At 39.5% G+C, this 20,653-nt stretch overlaps 1 protein-coding gene across 2 annotated transcripts in view; it reads left to right on the top strand.

Annotated features, from left to right (window-relative positions):
- The window catches only part of AGMO (alkylglycerol monooxygenase), a 389,432-nt gene that overhangs the window by 333,179 nt on the left and 35,600 nt on the right, over positions 1-20,653 (top strand). The window contains exon 13 of one of the 2 annotated variants that reach the window (XM_005205212.5): positions 3,825-4,476. The exons of the other annotated variant lie outside the window; for it this stretch is intronic. Coding sequence (XP_005205269.1) covers positions 3,825-3,833 — 9 coding nt within the window. The 3' untranslated portion in view covers positions 3,834-4,476. Of the gene's footprint in view, positions 1-3,824; positions 4,477-20,653 lie in introns of those variants that run through there. 2 annotated transcript variants of the gene reach the window in all.

Raw genomic sequence — 20,653 nt, 5'->3', positions numbered from 1 at the left:
GCTTCTCTCTCTGTCCATCACCAAACTCCCAGCACTTGCTCAAACTCATGTGCATCGAGTTGGTGATGCAATTCAACCATCTTATTCTCTGTCAGCCCCTTCTCCTCCTGCCTTCAATCTTTCCCAGCATCAGGGTCTTTTCCAATGAGTCAGTTCTTCACATCAGGTGGCCAAAATACTGGACCTTCAGCTTCAGCATCAGTCCTTCCAATGAATATTCAGGACTGATTTCCTTTAGGATGGACTGGTTGGATCTCCTTGCAGTTCAAGGGACTCTCAAGAGTTCTCTCCAACTCCACAGTTCAAAAGCATCAATTCTTCAGAGCTCAACTATTTTCAGGATAGTCAAAAGTCATTGTATTTTTATCTCTTAAAGAATTTGTCAATACTTTATTGTCTTTGATTAAGATGGGAAAGAAGTCCCGGTCTCATCATCAAGACATTAATGATGTAAACTAGCACTTTTATAGATTGGGAAGATTTGCTCTCTTTGTGTTGATTTTCATTAGTTTTATTTCAGAATATACCCTCAGGGGGCAAATTGAGGGGCATGCATTACCCGTAATATATGCAATCCATACACTACACAATCAGGAAAGGGATAAAAAAGATAAACAATGTATGGCCCCTGTTCTAGGAGAACTTAACAAAAACATAAGGGAGCGAATGTTCATAAATAGTGATGCAAGATGTTCTTTCTTATATTTGAATACATCTTTGAAGAAATAATCCAAAAAATCAAGTTGTTAGATAGAGGCCCATGTTGAGAATATTTATTCCCTCTCAGTATAGATATTGCTTGTATATCTATATTTCTTTATGCAAACGTGTTTCTATGCATATGTTTCTTTCTTATACACGTAATTTACTATATACACATCATTTTACCCCTTGTGCAAGGTTAAGCGAGCAAGACACATAAGGAAAGGACAAAAGATGAAAGTAACTTATAGCTAAGAAGAATTGAGGGATGTTTCAAGACTGCCTCCCCAGTGGCTCAGACAATAAAGAATCTGCCTGCAATGCAGGAGATCTGGGTTTGATCCCTGGGTTGGGAAGATCCCCCGGAGAAGGGAATGGCAACCCATTCCAATATTCTTGCCTGGAGAATTCCATGGACATAGGAGCCTGGCAGGCTATAGTCCATGGGGTCACAAAGAGTTGGACATGACTGAGCGACTAACGCTTCACTTCAAGGATGAGTTTTTTTGTTTGATTTACATCCTTAAACATGGTAATTCAGGGAAAGCATATTCTATAAGGAAGAATACCAAAAGGCCAGAGGCAGGAAGTAGAAGTTCAGGAAATGATTAGAAAATATGAAATTGAGCTATAAATAGAATAATGGGAGAAATTGGATAAATGGTTTGGGGGAATTATGGGCATTTTTGTCTATTGTAGCCTCAAAATTTTCCATCCTTTGAGAAAAATATACTGATTTTGCATTCTTGGAATTGGTGGATTTAGATGACTACTAAAATTGCCTTTGACCAAACAACTCAATGGTTTTTATATTACTACTTAAAATATTTAAAAATCCAATTGAAGGCTTAATTGGCATATGTTTTGATCACTTTGTAGCTTCTTTCTTTGAAACTCTCTAGCATGATCACTACAAACTCTTCTCAGCTTAGTGTCAACTGATGTTGACACTATCCATAACTATGGGTCATGGGCCAACAGTAAAAACACAGAGATTCTTCCAAGTCCCAACAGAGAATAAAATGGATCTGGATTGATTTAACTTTTTGCTCTATCTTCTGGGTAAAACTCTAGTTCATAGGATTTCTGTGTAATAAGGGTCCATCAATTTTAACCAGATGCACTTTTGGGTCTCCAGATGATATCACAATAATAGGGTAGTCTAGAAAATAATGATGCTGTAGCTTCTTGGGAGAACAAAGAATGTTTACCTCCCAACTCTAAAAAAGATACTTTGCTTACATTTAATTTGAAGATTACTTTCCTGATGGTTTGAATTTAGTGAGTAGGATGTAAAAGCAGTCCCTTGAGATCTGACCATTCTGTGTGTATTAACACTAAGGAGTTCCTTTTTCATTTAAATTGTTAAAGTATTATAAAATTATAAATATCATGACAGAGTGGGCCTTAAAAGTAGTATAACAAATTCCTTTGAGCTATTCCCATATTCTGTCCCAAACTCTCTGTCCAAACAACAATGCTGGTTTTCTGACTTAAAATTTTTCTCCATCTTAGATTAGTGAATCTTATAAAATATTGTAGTAGTATCTATTATCTACGTTTAATGTTACCTACCTTATTTCTATAATTCAATAAATTAAAGCATTTTATTTTTTAAATGTAATCAAGATATTATAATTGTCAGATAATATAGCTTCTATTCATTTATTTCACATATTTATTTTATATTGTACATAATTTAGCTTATCATGTTTCTTTTCCTAGAGTGTTTTTTTTTTTTTTTTTAACCATATACTGGGGATGGTGGTAATTATGTAAATCCTTAGGTCCTTCTCTAATATAATTTCAGTTTTATTGATTAATCATATAAATTCTTTACCCCTTTTATATGATGCAATTTTTAAATCAGTTGTTCATTGAACAATTTAATTCTCTGTCCTGGTCTCTGGAACTAACATGTGTCCATATGAGGGACTGGATTTTCATAATGACAAGTCAGCAGCCCAGCTTCATGGTCTTTGACTTCTTTTATCCAGCATCAGTCTTAAGACTGTTGATATTATTTCTTACTAAATGATAATTTATTCCAAACACTGTGATTTCAAAATGTATTTGACTTGATATCTGATTTCATTCCTATGAACTTCCTATCATGTAAACTACTCGTCTATCAACAGAAAGAGAATTTGAATCTAGTTGTCTCTACCTAAAGAAAAAGGAAATCCAAAATCCCACCTGGTGATGAGATTGTGAATCAACTAAGATAACGTATTTATTAACTTATTCACAAAGTCTCACTTCTAATCCAAAGCTGAGTTTTCCAACCCAAAACTGTCATTTCACATGACCTTTGTCCAATTCCAAATGGTTGTCTGCCTTTACAGACTTACTTTAAAATCACCTCACCCAGGCCAAACAACATCAAACCTATTAATAACCTCCTAAGGTGACACTCCTAAGATTCTTTTGTTTCTCTTATGTGGTGCTACCCCTCCCTAAAAGAAAAAAAGATTATTACGAGGGAAAATGTTAGTTGCAAAATGCACAGATAAGAAAATACACATTTGAAAAACAGCCTGTACTAACATGTCCTAAACTAAGCTCTAAGGTTTGCTTTTAAGGCTAAAAGCCATTGAGGTCCATAAACAGTTGTATTAAATTCAGGAAGTTGTTCAAAATATGTTAATTTGCAGACACATCTACATAGAATCAAATCACAGCAACTTAAGTTATTTATAAAACACATTGATTAAGTTATCATTTATCCTGATTGGTTTATTAACATAAATCATGCTTTAAAAAACATATTAAAGCATCAACCTAAAAAAGTTAATTTATTCAACAGGCATACTGCTTTCAACAAAAACACAAATTGCTGTAGTAGTCTTTTAAGAGATATTAAGAACCCAAAGTGTGTACTCCCACACCCAGCTTAGACAGCAAGATCAAATTGCCAGGCCTCCATACAGCCTAGCATGTACATTCGGGTGACTTTACTATTCCACTGTCTTCTTTAGCATGACTTCAGCCCATGAAAATTGCTTGATATTTCGTAGAGGTCCAGACTGATGTCTTTAACGGAAAACATCGACAGTTTGTGCCCTCAATTCTTTAAATCTTTTGCCTCAAATTGCCTCAAATTTTTGCTTTGTTGTTTCCAGCAATCCTAGACTGTTATATCTGGATCTTCGGCCAATCCTAATCAAGTCACTCCTTGCTGCTGCTGCTGCTAAGTCACTTCAGTCGTGTCCGACTCTGCGACCCCATAGACGGCAGCCCACCAGGCTCCCCAGTCCCCGGGACTCTCCAGGCAAGAACACTGGAGTGGGCTGCCATTTCCTTCTCCAATGCAGGAAAGTGAAAGGCAGTTCTATTTCCAGTTTTTTAAGGAACCTCCACACTGTTCTCCATAGTGGCTGTACTAGTGCCTTATGATCCAGCAGTCCCACTGCTGGGCATACACACTGAGGAAACCAGAAGGGAAAGAGACACGTGTACCCCAATGTTCATCGCAGCACTGTTTATAATAGCCAGGACACGGAAGCAACCTAGATGCCCATCAGCAGATGAATGGATAAGAAAGCTGTGGTACATATACACAATGGAGTATTACTCAGCCATTAAAAAGAATACATTTGAATCAGTTCTAATGAGATGGATGAAACTGGAACCTATTATACAGAGTGAAGTAAACCAGAGAGAAAAGCACCAATACAGTATACTAATGCATATATATGGAATTCAGAAAGACCCTGTATACGAGACAGCAAAAGAGACACAGATGTATAGAACAGTCTTTTGGACTCTGTGGGAGAGGGAGAGGGTGGGATGATTTGGGAGAATGGCATTGAAATATGTATAATATCATATATGAAACGAGTTGCCAGTCCAGGTTCGATGCACAATACTGGATGCTTGGGGCTGGTGCACTGGGACGACCCAGAGGGATGGTATGGGGAGGGAGGAGGGAGGAGGGTTCAGGATGGGGAACACATGTATACCTGTGGCAGATTCATTTTGATATATGGCAAAACCAATACAATATTGTAAAGTTAAATGAAATAAAATTAAAAAAAAAAAAGTGAAAGGGAAGTCGCTCAGTCATGTCTGTTCGCAACCCCATGGACTGCAGCCTACCAGGCTCCTCCGTCCTTGGGATTTTCCAGACAAAAGTACTGGAGTGGGGGGCCATTGCCTTCTCCGAACATAGCTAAAACCCTAGCCTTAACCCTAACTTTCATTTGATGTTCTGACCTTTGATTCTGTCTACAGCTCCAGAAGTGTTTTACCCTGCAGGGCAATAAGCAGCCCACTCTACCTTGTCTTATCGACAGGTGGTATCGGGGATATTTGGGGAGTTGGTCTTCCACAGGCTAAGGGCACAGATGTAGAACCAGATTTCCCAAACTCAAATCTCACTTCTGCTACTCACTACCTGTGTGACCTTGGGCAAGTTAGTTAACCTCTCTGTGCCCAAAATTCTTTGTCTGCAAAACGGGATATAATAAGACCTATTTCATAAAGTCATTGTATTGATTGATACATATGAAAACAACTTTAAATAGTACCTGACATGTAGTAATTGAGGTATGTGTCATTAAATTATTAATATTAAGATTTTGTTCTACTTAAATTAATATAATTAAAATATTAATATTATTAAATACCTTAGGACATTTAAAATATTTTTATTTTCAAAATAATTACACCTATAACTTTCCATGACCACTAATTGTATTTTATGGTATATTTTATTTATGATAATAGAATGAAAAATTGGAAATTTTTAAAAACAAATTGTCTAATTTTCATTTTCTCAAATTCTGTGAAATGCATACATTTGAACTTCCTTTATTTTTCAGACATTAATTTAATGTATAATCTTTTTACATTATGTTTTAAACTTTAGAATAATTTTATTAACAACATTAAAAATTATGAATAATTTAAAATATAATTTGCTTTAAAAATATACGTGTGTGCCTGCATACATGTGTGTATATGGGTGTGTGTATTGTAGAAGGGGAATAACTTAATACTTGTTAAAAATGGCAAGGAAGTCTTTATTTAAAAATATTGCAATAGAGCTCGAGACTACTGAGATACTGGAGCAAAACTGAACTCACTTCCCCTAAAACCAAACATGAGAGGGTTTGTAAATGCTGGGGTGAGTTTAAGGAAAAGTACCTGAGGATGTTTGTGGGGAGGTTAGGCAGTGTAATAAGACCATCTGTGTTTGGTAATTGTCGCTTACTGAAGTTAGGCTGCTACCTTCCCATAGACACTGGAGATAGGCTCTCGTCTCGTTGATTACATTTCGGAACAATGGCTTCCAGGTCCCTGAGAAAGACATGTCTGCATAGTAAGACTGGTGAGAGGCTATGAGACTATCGTCTCAAAGGCACCGAGAAATACTTTACAACTCCAGGTTTTCTAAACTAATACTTTGAAAAGGAGAGCAGGGGCCTGGAGTCTGGATGAATACTGTCAAAAGTCTGATGGGCCTGAGGGAATCTTTAGTGGCTCAGCTGGTAAAGAATCCATCTGCAATGCAGGTGGATTCCCTGCAGAAGGGAACGGCTACCAACTCCAGTATTCTGGCCTGGAGAATTCCATGGATTGCATAGTCCGTGGGGTCACAGAGTCGAACGCAACTGAGTGACCTTCACTTTAGGTTCTTGGTCAATCTGTATGTATATAACTATTATTTAAAGGATAGTGTTGGATATTTTACACCTGCGAGAGGAACTCATATCTTCACTGAACTCTTACAGAAGGATATGTTTTAGTTTCCTTGACATTTTATATCCCACATCCTGAAACAGACTTGAAATTCCATAGTTTTGTGTGGTCAGATTTTAAATGTAAATTGTTCTATAGGCAAGGGAAAAAAAATCTCTGTATCTAACTCAAGTATGCTTGTAGACATTGTCACAGAACTGTAGACAAGATCTTAAATACCAAGTATACATATTACTTCTCACAGATGAAAAGAATATAAGGGACACAAAGGATAAGGCTGTCTGCATGAGCTTCTTTTTTTCCTTAATGTTTCTTTCATCTTTTCTGGTGAAAATGTCTGAAAACTCTGACATAAGCATGACCCTCCCAAGAAGAAAAGAACAGACAACATTGGTAGAGTTTCTCCACCCACATGTTCTGGAGCTCAGCTGCTGCTTCTGGAAGCTACTTCCCCTTGTTTTCTCTCCATTGTCTGGTGTGAATATGTGCAGAGACAGAGCTTCATAGCAAAATAATCTTTCAGGAAGTTCCAAGAGTTATAAGGCAAATTAGAGGTTGGTTAAACAATGGTTATAGAAGAAAAACATTCAGTGGCTCTTTCTTTGCCTTCGTCATGAAGAGCTCTTCTCTTTTTATACTGGGGTTTGAATATTTTCTATTTCTTAGATAGCTGTTTCTTGTTTCTTAGTTGTTCAGGTTTTAGATAATGGTTGCACTTGTCATGACCTTCAGTCTGTTTTCATGTAATTACAGTGTTTGGAAAGTTTTTAAGAGAATTTTGATTTTGGAATAAAAAGTATTATGAAAATCTAGGGTGTATAAAAAAGACCCAGACCAACTTTTTGCCATTAACCAGTAATTAGACTAACTTTTAAATTAGGACAACTTCTAATAGGTAAAAGGAGGGCAGCATGCCCAAATCTCTTGGTATTAAAATTATGTATTTATAATTCACATCTTAGTTGATTGTCTTTCACGTTATTACACTAGCCAATAATATCATCTGTGACTTTAAGCTTTTGAGTTACACACTTTAGTTCTGGAGCCAGTTATTGTTTCTATACATAACCTCTTATGTCTAAGTCAAAGCAGTGATCTTAATACAGTATTTTCACATCTAATATCTAATATAAATATTTCAAGACAGAGATCCTTATCTTCTTTTGCCATAGTTACATATCAAAAGTTGTCTCTTGATGTTCTATATTTTGTTAATAAATATGACTGCCCTATAAATTTATGAAAAATACAATAACATCTTGTACAATAACAACCTACCTCACATAGATAGAGTTTTCCTTAAAATCCTTCAGAAAAAATTGTCTTAAAATAAGGAATCCTTTCTGAATCTCTACTGGTTATACACTGGTAATGTTTTAAAACTGTGTAACTTATTTTCCTTATAACTTACTTTCCTTTTACTTGCTCCTCTTACTCAAGACATAGAAAAGAATATATCATTTCCCTTATTTAATATTTCTTTAGATATTTGAAACACTGTTTTAAAGTTGTTCCTCAGATTGCCCACCCACTAATGTTTCTAGGAATCCTCTCCTACAAGATATCAAAGTGCAGAGAAGAAAAAATTACTTTTGGTGTGTAATTTCGTCTCCAGTCTCCCAATTTTTCCTTTAAAAATCATGTCAATTTTGCGGTCTGGAACACAGTATTGCCTTGTTTACCAGCTTGTTTTTAAAAAGCAATGTTTTAAATTAATTACTTCCCCAAATGAATTATTTCCTTCTTCTATCCAAAGAAAATAAAATTGACTAAACATCACCAGTATGGTTTCTGGGCATTTAATCTGCATGTTCCCAAGATTCTGTGGCTCTTGGAGGCAATAGTGACCTAAATCTCTATTTTTCTCCTTTACAATCTGTTTTCCAAAACAATAATAAATTAATGTCTGGGAAAAGCAAAGACAAATAAAGCCAAAACATGACAACTTATTTCTACACTAACAGGAACCAGCATGCTGGAGGATTGTAGTAGTTGTCTGTGAGCCGAGTCAGGTTTGAAGAACTCTTTACTTACGATTGTTGTTGTTCTTCAGCCACTAAATTATGACCCCATGAACTAGCACTCCAGGCTTCCCTGTCCTTCACTGTCCCCCAGAGTTTGCTCAAACACATGTCTGTTGAGTTGGTGCCATCCAGTCATCTCCTCTGTCACCCTCTTCTTTTCCTGCCCTCAGTCTTTCCCAGCATCAGAATCTTTTCTAGTGATAATTTAATCCCCAGTGCTTAGATGAGGAAATACTGCTAAGCTCAACCTTCACGGTGGTTACTTTACTTGTTATGATGAAGAGTGAAATTTTATTTAATTGGCACTCCATTCAGAGCACAATTAATCATTAGAGTATTTTACAAAATTCTAGGGATGAAAAGGCAAACAAAAAAAGGAAACTCTTTGTCCATATGAAGCTAAAGGGCAATAGGAATGAAAATGCACAGATGGCTTCAGTATATTAAGAACTTTGTTTGGGGCACACACACTATTATAGGCAGTGAGATGTTATGAGAAATATTGGATAAAGGACTAAATGGCCTGAGGAAGTCTCAGAGGAGGATCTGTTTGAGCAGCAATTTGCAGAATGTGTGGAAAAAAGAAGAGTCATTCCAGGCAGAGGAAACTTGTAGCAAATAAGACGATATATAATATGCTCAAAGAGTGGTATGTAGCTCAGCATAAAACTAAACTACAGGGTAAGAATAGGGGATGGGAAGACATATGACTAAAAAGAGGGCAGGGACCAGACCTTAGGAAATGTTACATTGTAAACAGGGGTCTGTAGTCTGCCTTTTATTTTAGTGGTGCCCACAAGCTATGGCCTTTGACTGTGTGGATCACAATAAACTGGAAAATTCTGAAAGAGATGGGAATACCAGACCACCTGATCTGCCTCTTGAGAAATTTGTATGCAGGTCAGGAAGCAACAGTTAGAACTGGACATGGAACAACAGACTGGTTCCAAATAGGAAAAGGAGTACATCAAGGCTGTATATTGTCACCCTGTTTATTTAACTTATATGCAGAGTACATCATGAGAAACCCTGGGCTGGAAGAAGCACAAGCTGGAATCAAGATTGCCAGGAGAAATATCAATAACCTCAGATATGCAGATGACACCACCCTTATGGCAGAAAGTAAAGAGGAACTAAAGAGCCTCTTGATGAAAGTGAAAGAGGAAAGTGAAAAAGTTAGCTTAAAGCTCAACATTCAGAAAACGAAGATCATGGCTTCCAGTCCCATCACTTCATGGGAAATAGATGGGGAAACAGTGGAAACAGTGGCAGACTTTATTTTGGGGGGCTCCAAAATCACTGCAGATGGTGACTGCAGCCATGAAATTAAAAGATGCTTACTCCTTGGAAGGAAAGTTATGACCAACCTAGACAGCATATTCAAAAGCAGAGACATTACTTTGCCAACAAAGGTCCGTCTAGTCAAAGCTATGGTTTTTCCAGTGGTCGTGTATGGATGTGAGAGTTGGACTGTGAAGAAAGCTGAGTGCCGAAGAATTGATGCTTTTGAACTGTGGTGTTGGAGAAGACTCTTGAGAGTCCCTTGGACTGCAAGGAGATCCAACCAGTCCATTCTAAAGGAGATCAGTCCTGTGTGTTCTTTGGAAGGACTGATGCTAAAGCTGAAACTCCAATACTTTGGCCACCTCATGCGAAGAGTTGACTCATTGGAAAAGACTGATGCTGGGAGGGACTGGGGGCAGGAGGAGAAGGGGATGACAGAGGATGAGATGGCTGGATGGCATCATCGACTCGATGGATGTGAGTTTGAGTGAACTCCGGGAGTTGGTGATGGACAGGGAGGCCTGGCCTGCTGCAATTCATGGGGTCGCAAGGAGTCGGACACAACTGAGTGACTGAACTGAACTGAACAAGCTATGAATGGTTCCTATATGTTTAAATAGTAGAATAAAAGTCAAAAGAAGACTATTTCATGACACGTAAATAATGTGGAATTCAGGTGTCAGTGTACATAGATAAAGTTTTATTGGAATGTAGCCTCTCCCTTCTGTTTACAAATTGTCTGAGTCAGCTTTCACATTAGGATGGTAGAAGTGAATGGTTGTGACAGAGACCCTATGGCCTGCAAAACCTAAAATATTTACTGTGTGTTCCCTTCCAGAAAAATTTTGCTGACCCTTACTGTAGAATAAAGACTTTAAGAGTTTATGCTGTAAAAAAAAAAAAAAAAGAGCCATGGGTGGGTTTTTAAGGATGAAAGTGTCTCACCAAGAGATGTTTTGTAAACTCTTTCTTGGGTGGCATATTTTGAAAATAGTTTGAGTGCAAGCAAGATCAGTGTCCAAGTGAATGAAGGCATCATGAGCAGATAAGTGAATCAAGACATATTTGGTCCTGTTGTGATGGGCAGGTGAAACAGATATTAGTATATGACACTAACCTTGGGAGAGAGAGACGTTCACAGAGAATAAAGCATCATCGTGCAGAGATGGCAAGAGAACAACTAAGTCTCCTTTGAGATAGAAAATTATGAGCCTCACATTGGAAGAGTCACATTATAATCTATTTGGTAAACATAAATTCATTTGTGGTCCCAAAAGTAAATGGATGAAAAGAACTATTTTTAAGCCCTTTCCAAAGTTGTTATTACTCATTGAGTTTCAGGAGAAGATTTATTTTGATGTTCCTTTCTTTAATGCATTTTATAATTTGGTCAAAATCCTTATTTTTGATGAGATGTTTTTAGGACATGCCAAACTTACCCCACTAGCTTTGAAGGTTGGTGTGAAGCTTACTTGCTGGTCTCCCAGATCCATTCCTTGCCTTTTCCTTGCTCTGCTCTAGATTGAGGGGGCTGAACCCCACTGAGTCCACTGCTGGGCTCCTTAGCCTCTCTCTTCCACCGAGTTCTGGCTGTTGCCAAAACTCGGCCTCTACTCACCTATGCCAACTAGAAACAGAGAGAGAGTTTTGGGTGAAGTGAAAAGGAGTAGCTTTTATTGCTTTGCCAGGCAAAGGGGGCCACAGTGGGCTAATGCCCTGAAGACCATGTGATCCACACTGGAGGGGCTAGTGAGGAGTTTTATAGCGTCCAAGGAGCAGGGTGTGATCAGCTCATGGACAACTCTTGGATTGGTTTGCCTCAAGGTGAAGTTTCAAGCATCACCAACCAGCCTTATGGGTTGTATTCTTGTGGTCAGCAGTTTTCATCTGGCAGGGGGTGCAGAGTGCTGCTTCCTGTAAAAACAACTTAGGAATGTGTATCAGGCCTTTATCTGTACAGATAAAGTTCAGTGATTCTGCTGTATTGCAGAATGATGGTCTAAATTGTTACCCGTTCTGTAGCCCAACAGCTGTTCTTTGTTTCTGCATCTTCATGTTTCCCAGTCATTAACTCTAGAGTCAGCATTTGACTTCAAAAGACAAGGGCACAGGGGCTTGTACACAGTTTCATGGCCACTGTAGGGCAGCAATGGAAACGGATAGTTGGGAAGACTGCAGAATTCAGAATTCCGACTGCTCTGGACACCGTCTTCAGCAGTGGTTGTGTCTCTTTGGCAGTTACAGCTTTTCCAGTTGTTGCAGTCTTATGACCTTGTCTCCCAGACTCTGGTAACTCCCTTGGTGCCCTCCATCCTAGGTAGCTAAGTCTTCTTGCTGTGGTTAATTTGCCACACAATTTCCTTTGGCTTCTGTTCTCTGTTGTCCCTTATTGTCTGCTCTTTCATTCTTTTATTTTCAACTGTGGTAAAATTTTCACAACAGAAAGTTGATTAATTTGACCATTTCTAATTCTACAATTCAGCATGTTTTAAGTCAACGTTTCAGTTGTATGGTTCAGTGGCATTGGGTATACTCACAATGTTACATATCTATTCCCACTATTTCCAAACTTTTCCATCATCCAAAACAAAAATGCTGTAACTCTGAAGCAGTGATTGCCTAATCCCCTTTCCTCAACCCCTGGTGCTCTGTTCTCTGCCATCACGTTCGTCACTGGTTTTCCATATTTGATTTCTCTGCCTGAAATACAGGAGACCCAGGTTCAATCCCTGGGTCAGGAAGATCCCCTGGAGAAGGAAATGGCAACACACTCCAGTATTCTTGCCTGGAGAATCTCATGGACAGAGGAGCCTGGCAGGCTACAGTCCATGGCGTCACAAGAGTCAGACATGACTGAGCGACTAAATCACCACCACCATCATGCTCCCTGGAGTGAGCTGTGTTTTCTTGTCTGGACTTTGCCTGCTACACATTGTGAGTCCTAGGGTTTCCCTACACCCAGATAGACGAGTGCACAGGAGTGGCTAGCATTTTTGATGGGCTTGTTTTTCCCCACACCTTTTAATACACTTGTCATAAAACTTTTTCATGGAGTATTAAAACAAAAATAACAATAATCTGCTCATGTAAAAATCTATAGATTTGGAGTTTTTGAAGCCCCTTTCTCCTTTTCTGATGTCTTCAATTTTTTGTATTCTTGGGATTTTTTTTTAAGAGTTGATAATGAATCAAAAAACAGTAAGTGATATTTAGAACAGTGTGACTTTAGGAGAGAAAGCATGAATCCCAGGGACGGGGGAGCCTGGTGGGCTTCCATCTATGGGATCGCACAGAGTCGGACACGACTGAAGCGACTTAGCAGCAGCATGCCACAATTTGATATTTTATAATCTCTGCTTCCTCTTTGAAATGGTTTGTTCATTTCTCTTGGAGTTCTTCTGTCCTTTTCCTTTTCTCTTGTTTTTATATGAAGATATATTTTTTGATGTGCACTATTTTTTAAAGCCTTTATTGCATTTGTTACAATCTTATGTAGCAAATGTTACATTAAAATGTAACAATTTTATGCTTTGATTTTTTTTGCTTCCTGTTTTATGTTTTGATATTTATAGTTTATTTTTTATGTTTTGATTTTTTGGCTGTGAGGCATGTGGGATCTTAGTTCCCCAACCAGGGATGGAACCTGCACCTCCTGTGTTGGAAGGAAAGTCTTAATCACTGGACTGCCAGGGAAGCCCCTCCTTCTCCTTCTTAAGACAGAATTCAACTGAGTAAATTGGAAGATCTTATTGGTTTAATTGAGTTATTCATGAACTGGGTAGTATCGCGTCTAACAAGTGGAGAAGGAAATGGCAACCCACTCCAGTATTCTTGCCTGGAGAATCCCAGGTACAGAGGAGCCTGGTGGGCTGCTGTCTGTGGGGTTGCACAGAGTCAGACACGACTGAAGTGACGCAGACGCAGCAGCCATCTAACAAATAGGAGTTCCCTCTGTGGAGCTGTACGAAATGGAAGGTTTTTGTAGGCAGAAAGTGGCAGGAACAAGGAAGGGGTGGACTTCTTTCTTGGGTGTTGGAAGGGATCTATCGGGCAAATTCCCTCACTGGTGCTGGGCAGGAAAGTCCAGACTGACTTATTAACATTATGTTGTGGGGGGTGGGGGCGTGTTGAAACTGTTATTTGGTTACTTATTAAGTCTCAGGGTTTTTTGGTGATGAGGACTTAGTGTAAGTGATGCCATTTTGAGCCTCTTGTCTCCTTTTGAATGCATCCTAAGTTTTTTCCTCCTAGTCACTTATCTGGAGAAGGCAATGGCACCCCACTCCAGTACTCTTGCCTGGAAAATCCCATGGACGGAGGAGCTTGGTGGGCCACAGTCCATGGGGTTGCTAAGAGTCGGACACAACTGAGTGACTTCACTTTCACTTTTCACTTTCATGCATTGGAGAAGGAAATGGCAACCCACTCCAGTGTTCTTGCTTGGAGAATCCCAGGGACGGGGGAGCCTGGTGGGCTGCCGTCTATGGGGTTGCACAGAGTTGGACACGACTGAAGCAACTTAACAGCACCAGCAGCAGCAGCAGTCACTTATCACTAGTACTACCTACTTAAAATGATAGGTTGAACCAGATGGGATTTTTTTGTTTCTTTTTGTGTGTGTGTGTGGTTTGCACATTTAAAGTTAAATCTTGATGTAATTATTGTGTTTTTATAAAAGTACCGAAGTGTTGGACTTTAATTAGGGCAATTTTGTTAGCCTAAACTTCCTTTGATTCAGGTTCTACCAATTGGCCGATTTTTTCTTTTGTTTGAAATCTCTGCTGCGTAGTACAGATTCTTCAAATTGTGCATCACAGACATTTTAAGTTCTTAAGGCAGAAATCCTTTCTCCATAAACTGTGTTGATGTTAATTAACTGAATACTTTGAGATCTTCCCGAATCCTGTTGTCAGTCAAGTTAGCAAGAGTGCGAGACTCACATTTTTATGCCTCACATATTCTGACATGCTGATGCATGATTAAGGCTGTTTGGGTTATGAAAAGAAAGGACTGGAAGTAGGACAGCCAAGGGGAGAAGGAGGGAAGGACGAGGAGACAGTGGGGGAAACAGAGGGTGGGATAAAATGAGAGAGTACCCCTGACCTCTGTACACTACCACGTATAAAATAGTTGGGTAGTGGGAAGCCGCTGTATGGCACAGGGAGCTCAGTGGTGCTCTCTGATGACCTAGAGGGCTCAGTGGGGATGGGTGGGAGGGATCTCAAGAGGGAGAGGACATATAGATACTTATGTCTGATTCATGTTGTACAGCAGAAATCAACACAACATTGGAAAGCAATTATTCTCCTTCAAAAATAAAAATTTTAAGAGTGAATGTTAAATCTTGCATTTACCAAATTTGTGACCTTGGGCAAGTCACTTAGCTTCACTAATCCTATTTCCTCCTGTGCACGTGGATACTCCACATCTCCAAGTCCCATGCCTGGTAAGGAGCAGATGTTAGCAGCCAGATTCTTGGACTGACATCGGACAAAGTCAGCAAAGGAGTAACGGTGAGAGGCGAATGCTTTGCATTGAAGAGGTCAGCTTGATAGTTTAGGAAAAGAGAAAGAAACATTCAGCAGATGTGAGGATGAAAAAAAATTTTAAATCACTTTGGAGATTTTTGTGACAGAGATAGAGAACAGATACACTTATATGACAAATATGCCTTTGGAAGAAAAGATGGTGAAAATGATTTTGAGCTTTTTATTTTCTGTGCATAATCCCCCTTTGATATTTTTTGAAGAGTTTGCAATGAATTATAAACTACCTCTCTGTTACTTTTGATTGTCAGATTGGTGTTACATTGGCTGTGACACCATGCTATGTCTGGGCCACAAAGTTGAGCAGCTTTTTAACCAGTTACATATGAAAAGAGGTGCAGAAGAAAGAGAAGAAATAGGTGTTGAATATCACATTATTTCATTTTACCCTCACACAACCCAGCAAGATGGTAATATTATCCCCATAGACAATTCACTAATGTCTAGAAGAGCTAGGCGCCTAACCCGGGTCTGACTGGCTCCACTAGGTTTTGCTTTGCAAAATGAAATATGTATAGCAGTTGATTAAGGTACAATATGTAGAGCTATTGAATAAATACAAATATGTAATTTCTTAAAGGGCATGATATTGAACATGTGAGTTGTCTCTTAAAACATGATCACACCATAAAATACAAGGCACATTTTGCATTATGTTAAATATAAATTAGAACTTCAAGGAAAGCTCATGAAGGGTGAGAGATGACAATGTGATCTATGCTTTATGATGAGGTGGAGAAAGTGGAAGACCAAGCAGGTACAGATTGGCTCACATTGCTGGGAAAGTGAGAGATGATTGCAGAAGCATCCATCACTGTGTTTTATTGATAGGTTTTGATTGTAAAACAGAAATCATAAAAGTGTCTTAGAAGCTGAGCAAGTTTTTCAGTGTGACAGAAGGTGCATGCCTGCTAAGTTGCTTCAGTCATGTCCGACTCTTTGCAACCCAGTGGACTGTAGCCTGCCAGGCTCCGTCTATCCATGGGATTCTCCAGGCAAGAATACTGGAGTGGGTTGCCATGCCCTCCCCTAGGGCATCTTCCCTACCCAGGGATCAATCCAGTGTCTCTTACATCTTCTGCATTGGCAGGGGGATTCTTTACCACTAGCACCATGTGGGAAGCCCAAACAGAAGGTAGCAATGATCTATTCCTGTTCTCCTGTAACCTCTGTTTGCCCTACTGTAACCATCAAACTAAGATATTCAGGAACTAATGAGAAATTAATTTGCATTTTGTGATGCTCTGAAAAGCCTCTTCCGATGACGCTTTAAATTATAAATGAGTGGATTTTGTGTATTCTTATTGTCTGCGGCTCAGCTGACCTGCAAGAGAGAGTGCTGAGCTGCCAGGTGTCAGAATTGCTGATTAAGCCTCTCAAACCACAGTGGTAGAAGCAGTCGTCCACAACCAGAGGAGGCGCAGACTCCTGTGCTGAAGTCTCCTTGACAGGTGGAGGGTGAAGTGGATCAGCACAGACATGGAAGTTGGGGGGTAGATCATGGCTCAGTGCTGATGGAGCCCCCAGTAAAATGCTCTGGCAGTTTTATGACACCCTGGGTTGGAGAGAGAGCAAGGGGAAAGGGCTCAGAGTGGAAAAAAAACCCAGGGTTCTAAGACAGTAGGGAATCTTGTAAGCTGCCCTGACATTTCCCCACCAGGAGGTCTCAGCAGAGGCATCTAAAGAAGACCTTTGCCCAAGACCTGGGGTCAAGAAAGCTGGGAATGAAGTTGCCTGGGCTCTGAACCTCAGTATGTGAAAGAGCTTGTCCCACCTGGGCTGGAGTTGGGGAGGTGAGTAGGAGGGGAGGGGAAAGGCTGAGTCCTGGACTGCAACTCCCCCAACACCTGCAGCAAGGCTGGTGGCGGAGGGCAGCTTTCCCACTGGAGGGGTGCCAGGAAAAGTCTTTGGAAAGGCCTGCAGTAAGGCAGAGAAAATTACATGCTGGTTCTTAGGTAGAAGCTGAACTCCCCAGTTGTCTTCATTGGTGAACTTTTTTGACCTTTAAAATTTTCAGAGTAGGAAAAACTTGTAATTAACTAACTCTTGGGGGGAAGTATAAGAAACTTGGTATAATTTTGCAAGAAAAACAAAACAAAACAAAAACCCTCTTCTTTAACTGCTACTGCTTTTTTTTTTTTCCTCCTTTCCTGAAACAGAATTCTCAGTTTCTGCAGTCAGCCCCAGTTAGCCACTGGTTCTACTTCTGTTCTTTTTCTTCCCCTCTCTTCCTCCTCCTCCCCTTGCTTCTCTACCTCCGTTCTGTTGACTTTTAATGGGGAAAGTAATCGTCTTAGAAAATTTGATTTAAATTTTTGTATGTACCTACTTGTAGACACTTGCTATATTAAAACAAGAAATTCATGCAAATGGTATGTTATATGAATTTGTTTCATGAACTAAAAATGGGACATAGGGTTTGTTTTTAGTGATTGTTACAGCTTGCAAACCAATTATTGGGGGCATGATCTTAATGTATCGAGTGACTATTTCAAATCCCCTTTTCAGGATAACATCTACCTTGTTTTGGATGTTACAGTAGTGAATATCTTCACAGAAATGTGGGCTTTGGGGTTTGCTTTGCAAGAGGCTTCCCTGGTGGCTCAGACAGTAAAGAATCTGCCCACAATGTGGGAGACCTCGGTTTGATCCCTGGGTTGGGAAGACCCCCTGGAGGAGAGCCTGGCAACCCTCTCCAATATTCTTACCTGGAGAATCCCCATAGATGGAGGAGCCTGGCCGGCTACAGTCCATGGGGTCGCAAAGAGTTGGACACAACTGAGCGACTCACACTTTCACTTCGCAAGACACAAAATGTCCTGGTTCAAATCATGAATATTTCATATATTCAATTTTTCATTTGTCCATAGCCATTGTCATTTCTGGCATTTTTGTTCTTATTTTAGGATAAATTCCTTCTGATTTGACCTTGACCTGAGTGAAACTTTTGTGAAATTGGAAAATTTCATCTTTCTTTTGTGCTACACTCACCTTTCAAAAGAATGTTTGTCTTTTTTTCTTCCCTTCCCTTTATTTTTTGGAAGGAGTGGGGGAATGTGTAGATGAAGAGAAGTTTCTAGTACAAAGGAGTAGGTCAGTAGCAAGACTACTAGACTACTCTGTTGGGGCTAGCCTTTCTTTGTTTTTCTAATTCCAACTACTAAAGTTCACCTCTCATTTTATATATACTATCTACGCTAGTATGAACACCCACCATGTGAAGGAATTTTCTGGATTGAATGTGTGCCGTGTTTGCGTGCAGTATCTCTGGTTGTAAACATGATAAAATTATCAATGCAATGCCCTAATTTGATCCTCAAGTGAAGAGATGTTATCCAGTGAATCATATGTGTTTGTAGGAGGCAGCGTTGCAGCTAACAGAGCAGGAATGGGACCCAGATGTTTTCTGAGAAGTTGGTCGCACTGAAGGCAAGGAGCATTACCTAAAGTGGAGGCAGCCATATGGAAGTGAAGGTTGGAAACATCCCATTACAAGTCATATATCACTGAGTTGACAGCAAAGGTTTCAGCTTGTTTTTATTTAAATCATGAAAGCAGCTGCTCAGCTGTCTAGCTGTATTAAATTTAACCCCCTTTCCTGGCAATTGAATTCAGTAATTTATGCAATTTTGATTGGCCCGCTGCATAAATATCATTTGGAGAGCTTTCACTTAGTTTTGTCCCTAAAATTCACATCCAGATTCATGATTGGCTAATTTTTCTCCTGAATGAAAATGCTTGCAGATAATGCACCTGGCTGAGTCTATTAAGGCGAATCACAGAGGAATACTGTAATTTTAGCTTTGGCAGATAATTGCTATGGCAAAACATAAAGGAATACCAGATAGTTTTTTTTTTTTAATGATCATTTGTATCTCTTGGTATCTTTTACTTATTTTCCTTTAGTTATCGTCTTTCCTTCTTCTTTGTCTCTTAATGATGTTCTCTTTCATTTCGCTGTCCTGTATGCATTTCCAATATGTCATTCTGCCTAACTCTTCATATTTTGAGTTGGGTCTCTTGGCTCCTTTAGTTGACCCTTTCACAAGCCCCTTCCAGCCTTTTTTCCTGTCTTTCTCCCCTCTTCTACAATGTGCCTCTCTTTCCTCAACCTCCCTTTAAACCCCTTTCCAGTTTTACAACCTGCAGCTGCTAAGTCACTTCAGTCATGTCCGACTCTGTGCGACCCCATAGACGGCAGCCCACCAGGCTCCCCCGTCCCTGGAATTCTCCAGGCAAGAACACTGGAGTGGGTTGCCATTTCCTTCACCAATGCATGAAAGTGAAAAGCGAAAGTGAAGTCGCTCAGTCGTGTCCGACTCTCAGCGACCCCATGGACTGCAGCCTACCAGGCTCCTCCACCCATGGGATTTTCCAGACAAGAGTACTGGAGTGGGGTGCCATTGCCTTCTCCAATAACCTGCAGAGTTGGTTTTAAATACCACTCCTTGAGCTCTGTGGAGCTTTTGAGATATTCCCTGCCTGTCGTGAAGTGTTTTTTGTCAACATTTGGAGCACCTTCAACTCATGTTTTGGCCACATGTGCCTCAAGCTACCTGCTAATTTAAGATCTATTTTATCACTTGCCCACCAAAGTAGAGACTTGTAGTATCGCCTATTGGAAAAGTATAGACTTTAATTTCCTGTGGGAAGAAACACAAGTTTTATTTTAAACAATAGGAAAAATGGTTAAAAATAGAAGTAAGATGGTTCTAAGGAAATAGATGAAAATAAGGCAGTGTTTTCACATTTCTTTGGATTTTTACTCGGGTACTAATTCAGCGTGCGTGCATGCTAAGTCGCTTAAGTCATGTCCAACTTTTTGCTACCCTATGGACTGTACCCTGCCAGGCTCCTCTGTCATGAGATTCTTCAGGCAAGAATACTGGATCGGGTTGCTATGATCTCCTCCAGGGGATCTTCCCAACCCAGAGATCGAACCGGCTTTTAACATCTTCTGCATTGGCAGGTGGGTTCTTTACCCCTAGCACCACCTGTAAAGTTTTGTAATTAAATATCCTTACCTTTCTTCTGCTAGATAATTTGTTGGAGATATTATGAAAAAGGCATTTCTTGTTTTATTCTGTTTTTTATTTTATAATGGTGTCTTCTGCTGCATTATTTTTCATGGATATGAAACTCTTCAGAAGGTGACTCTGATAATGAGTTATATCTGTGAGATGAGGATCCAATGTTTTTGCCCTAAAAATAGTTTGAGAGTAATTTAGTGTGCAGTTAGGTGCCAAAATGATTTGCTGTGGGTCAGTGAGCAAGCTGACATTATACTGGGCTGTTTTCTCCAGGGCTAATAATAAAGTGAATGGCCTATGCAGAGAGAATTTTTCATTTCTCAAAAGTCATCTCTACCTAAACAGAAATTTTGGCCCTATATTT

The sequence above is a fragment of the Bos taurus genome, chromosome 4, assembly GCF_002263795.3.
Source record: "Bos taurus isolate L1 Dominette 01449 registration number 42190680 breed Hereford chromosome 4, ARS-UCD2.0, whole genome shotgun sequence".
NCBI lineage: Eukaryota > Metazoa > Chordata > Mammalia > Artiodactyla > Bovidae > Bos > Bos taurus.
The sequence above is the reverse complement of the archived record's forward strand: the minus strand, read 5'-3'. Positions and strand labels throughout refer to the sequence as shown.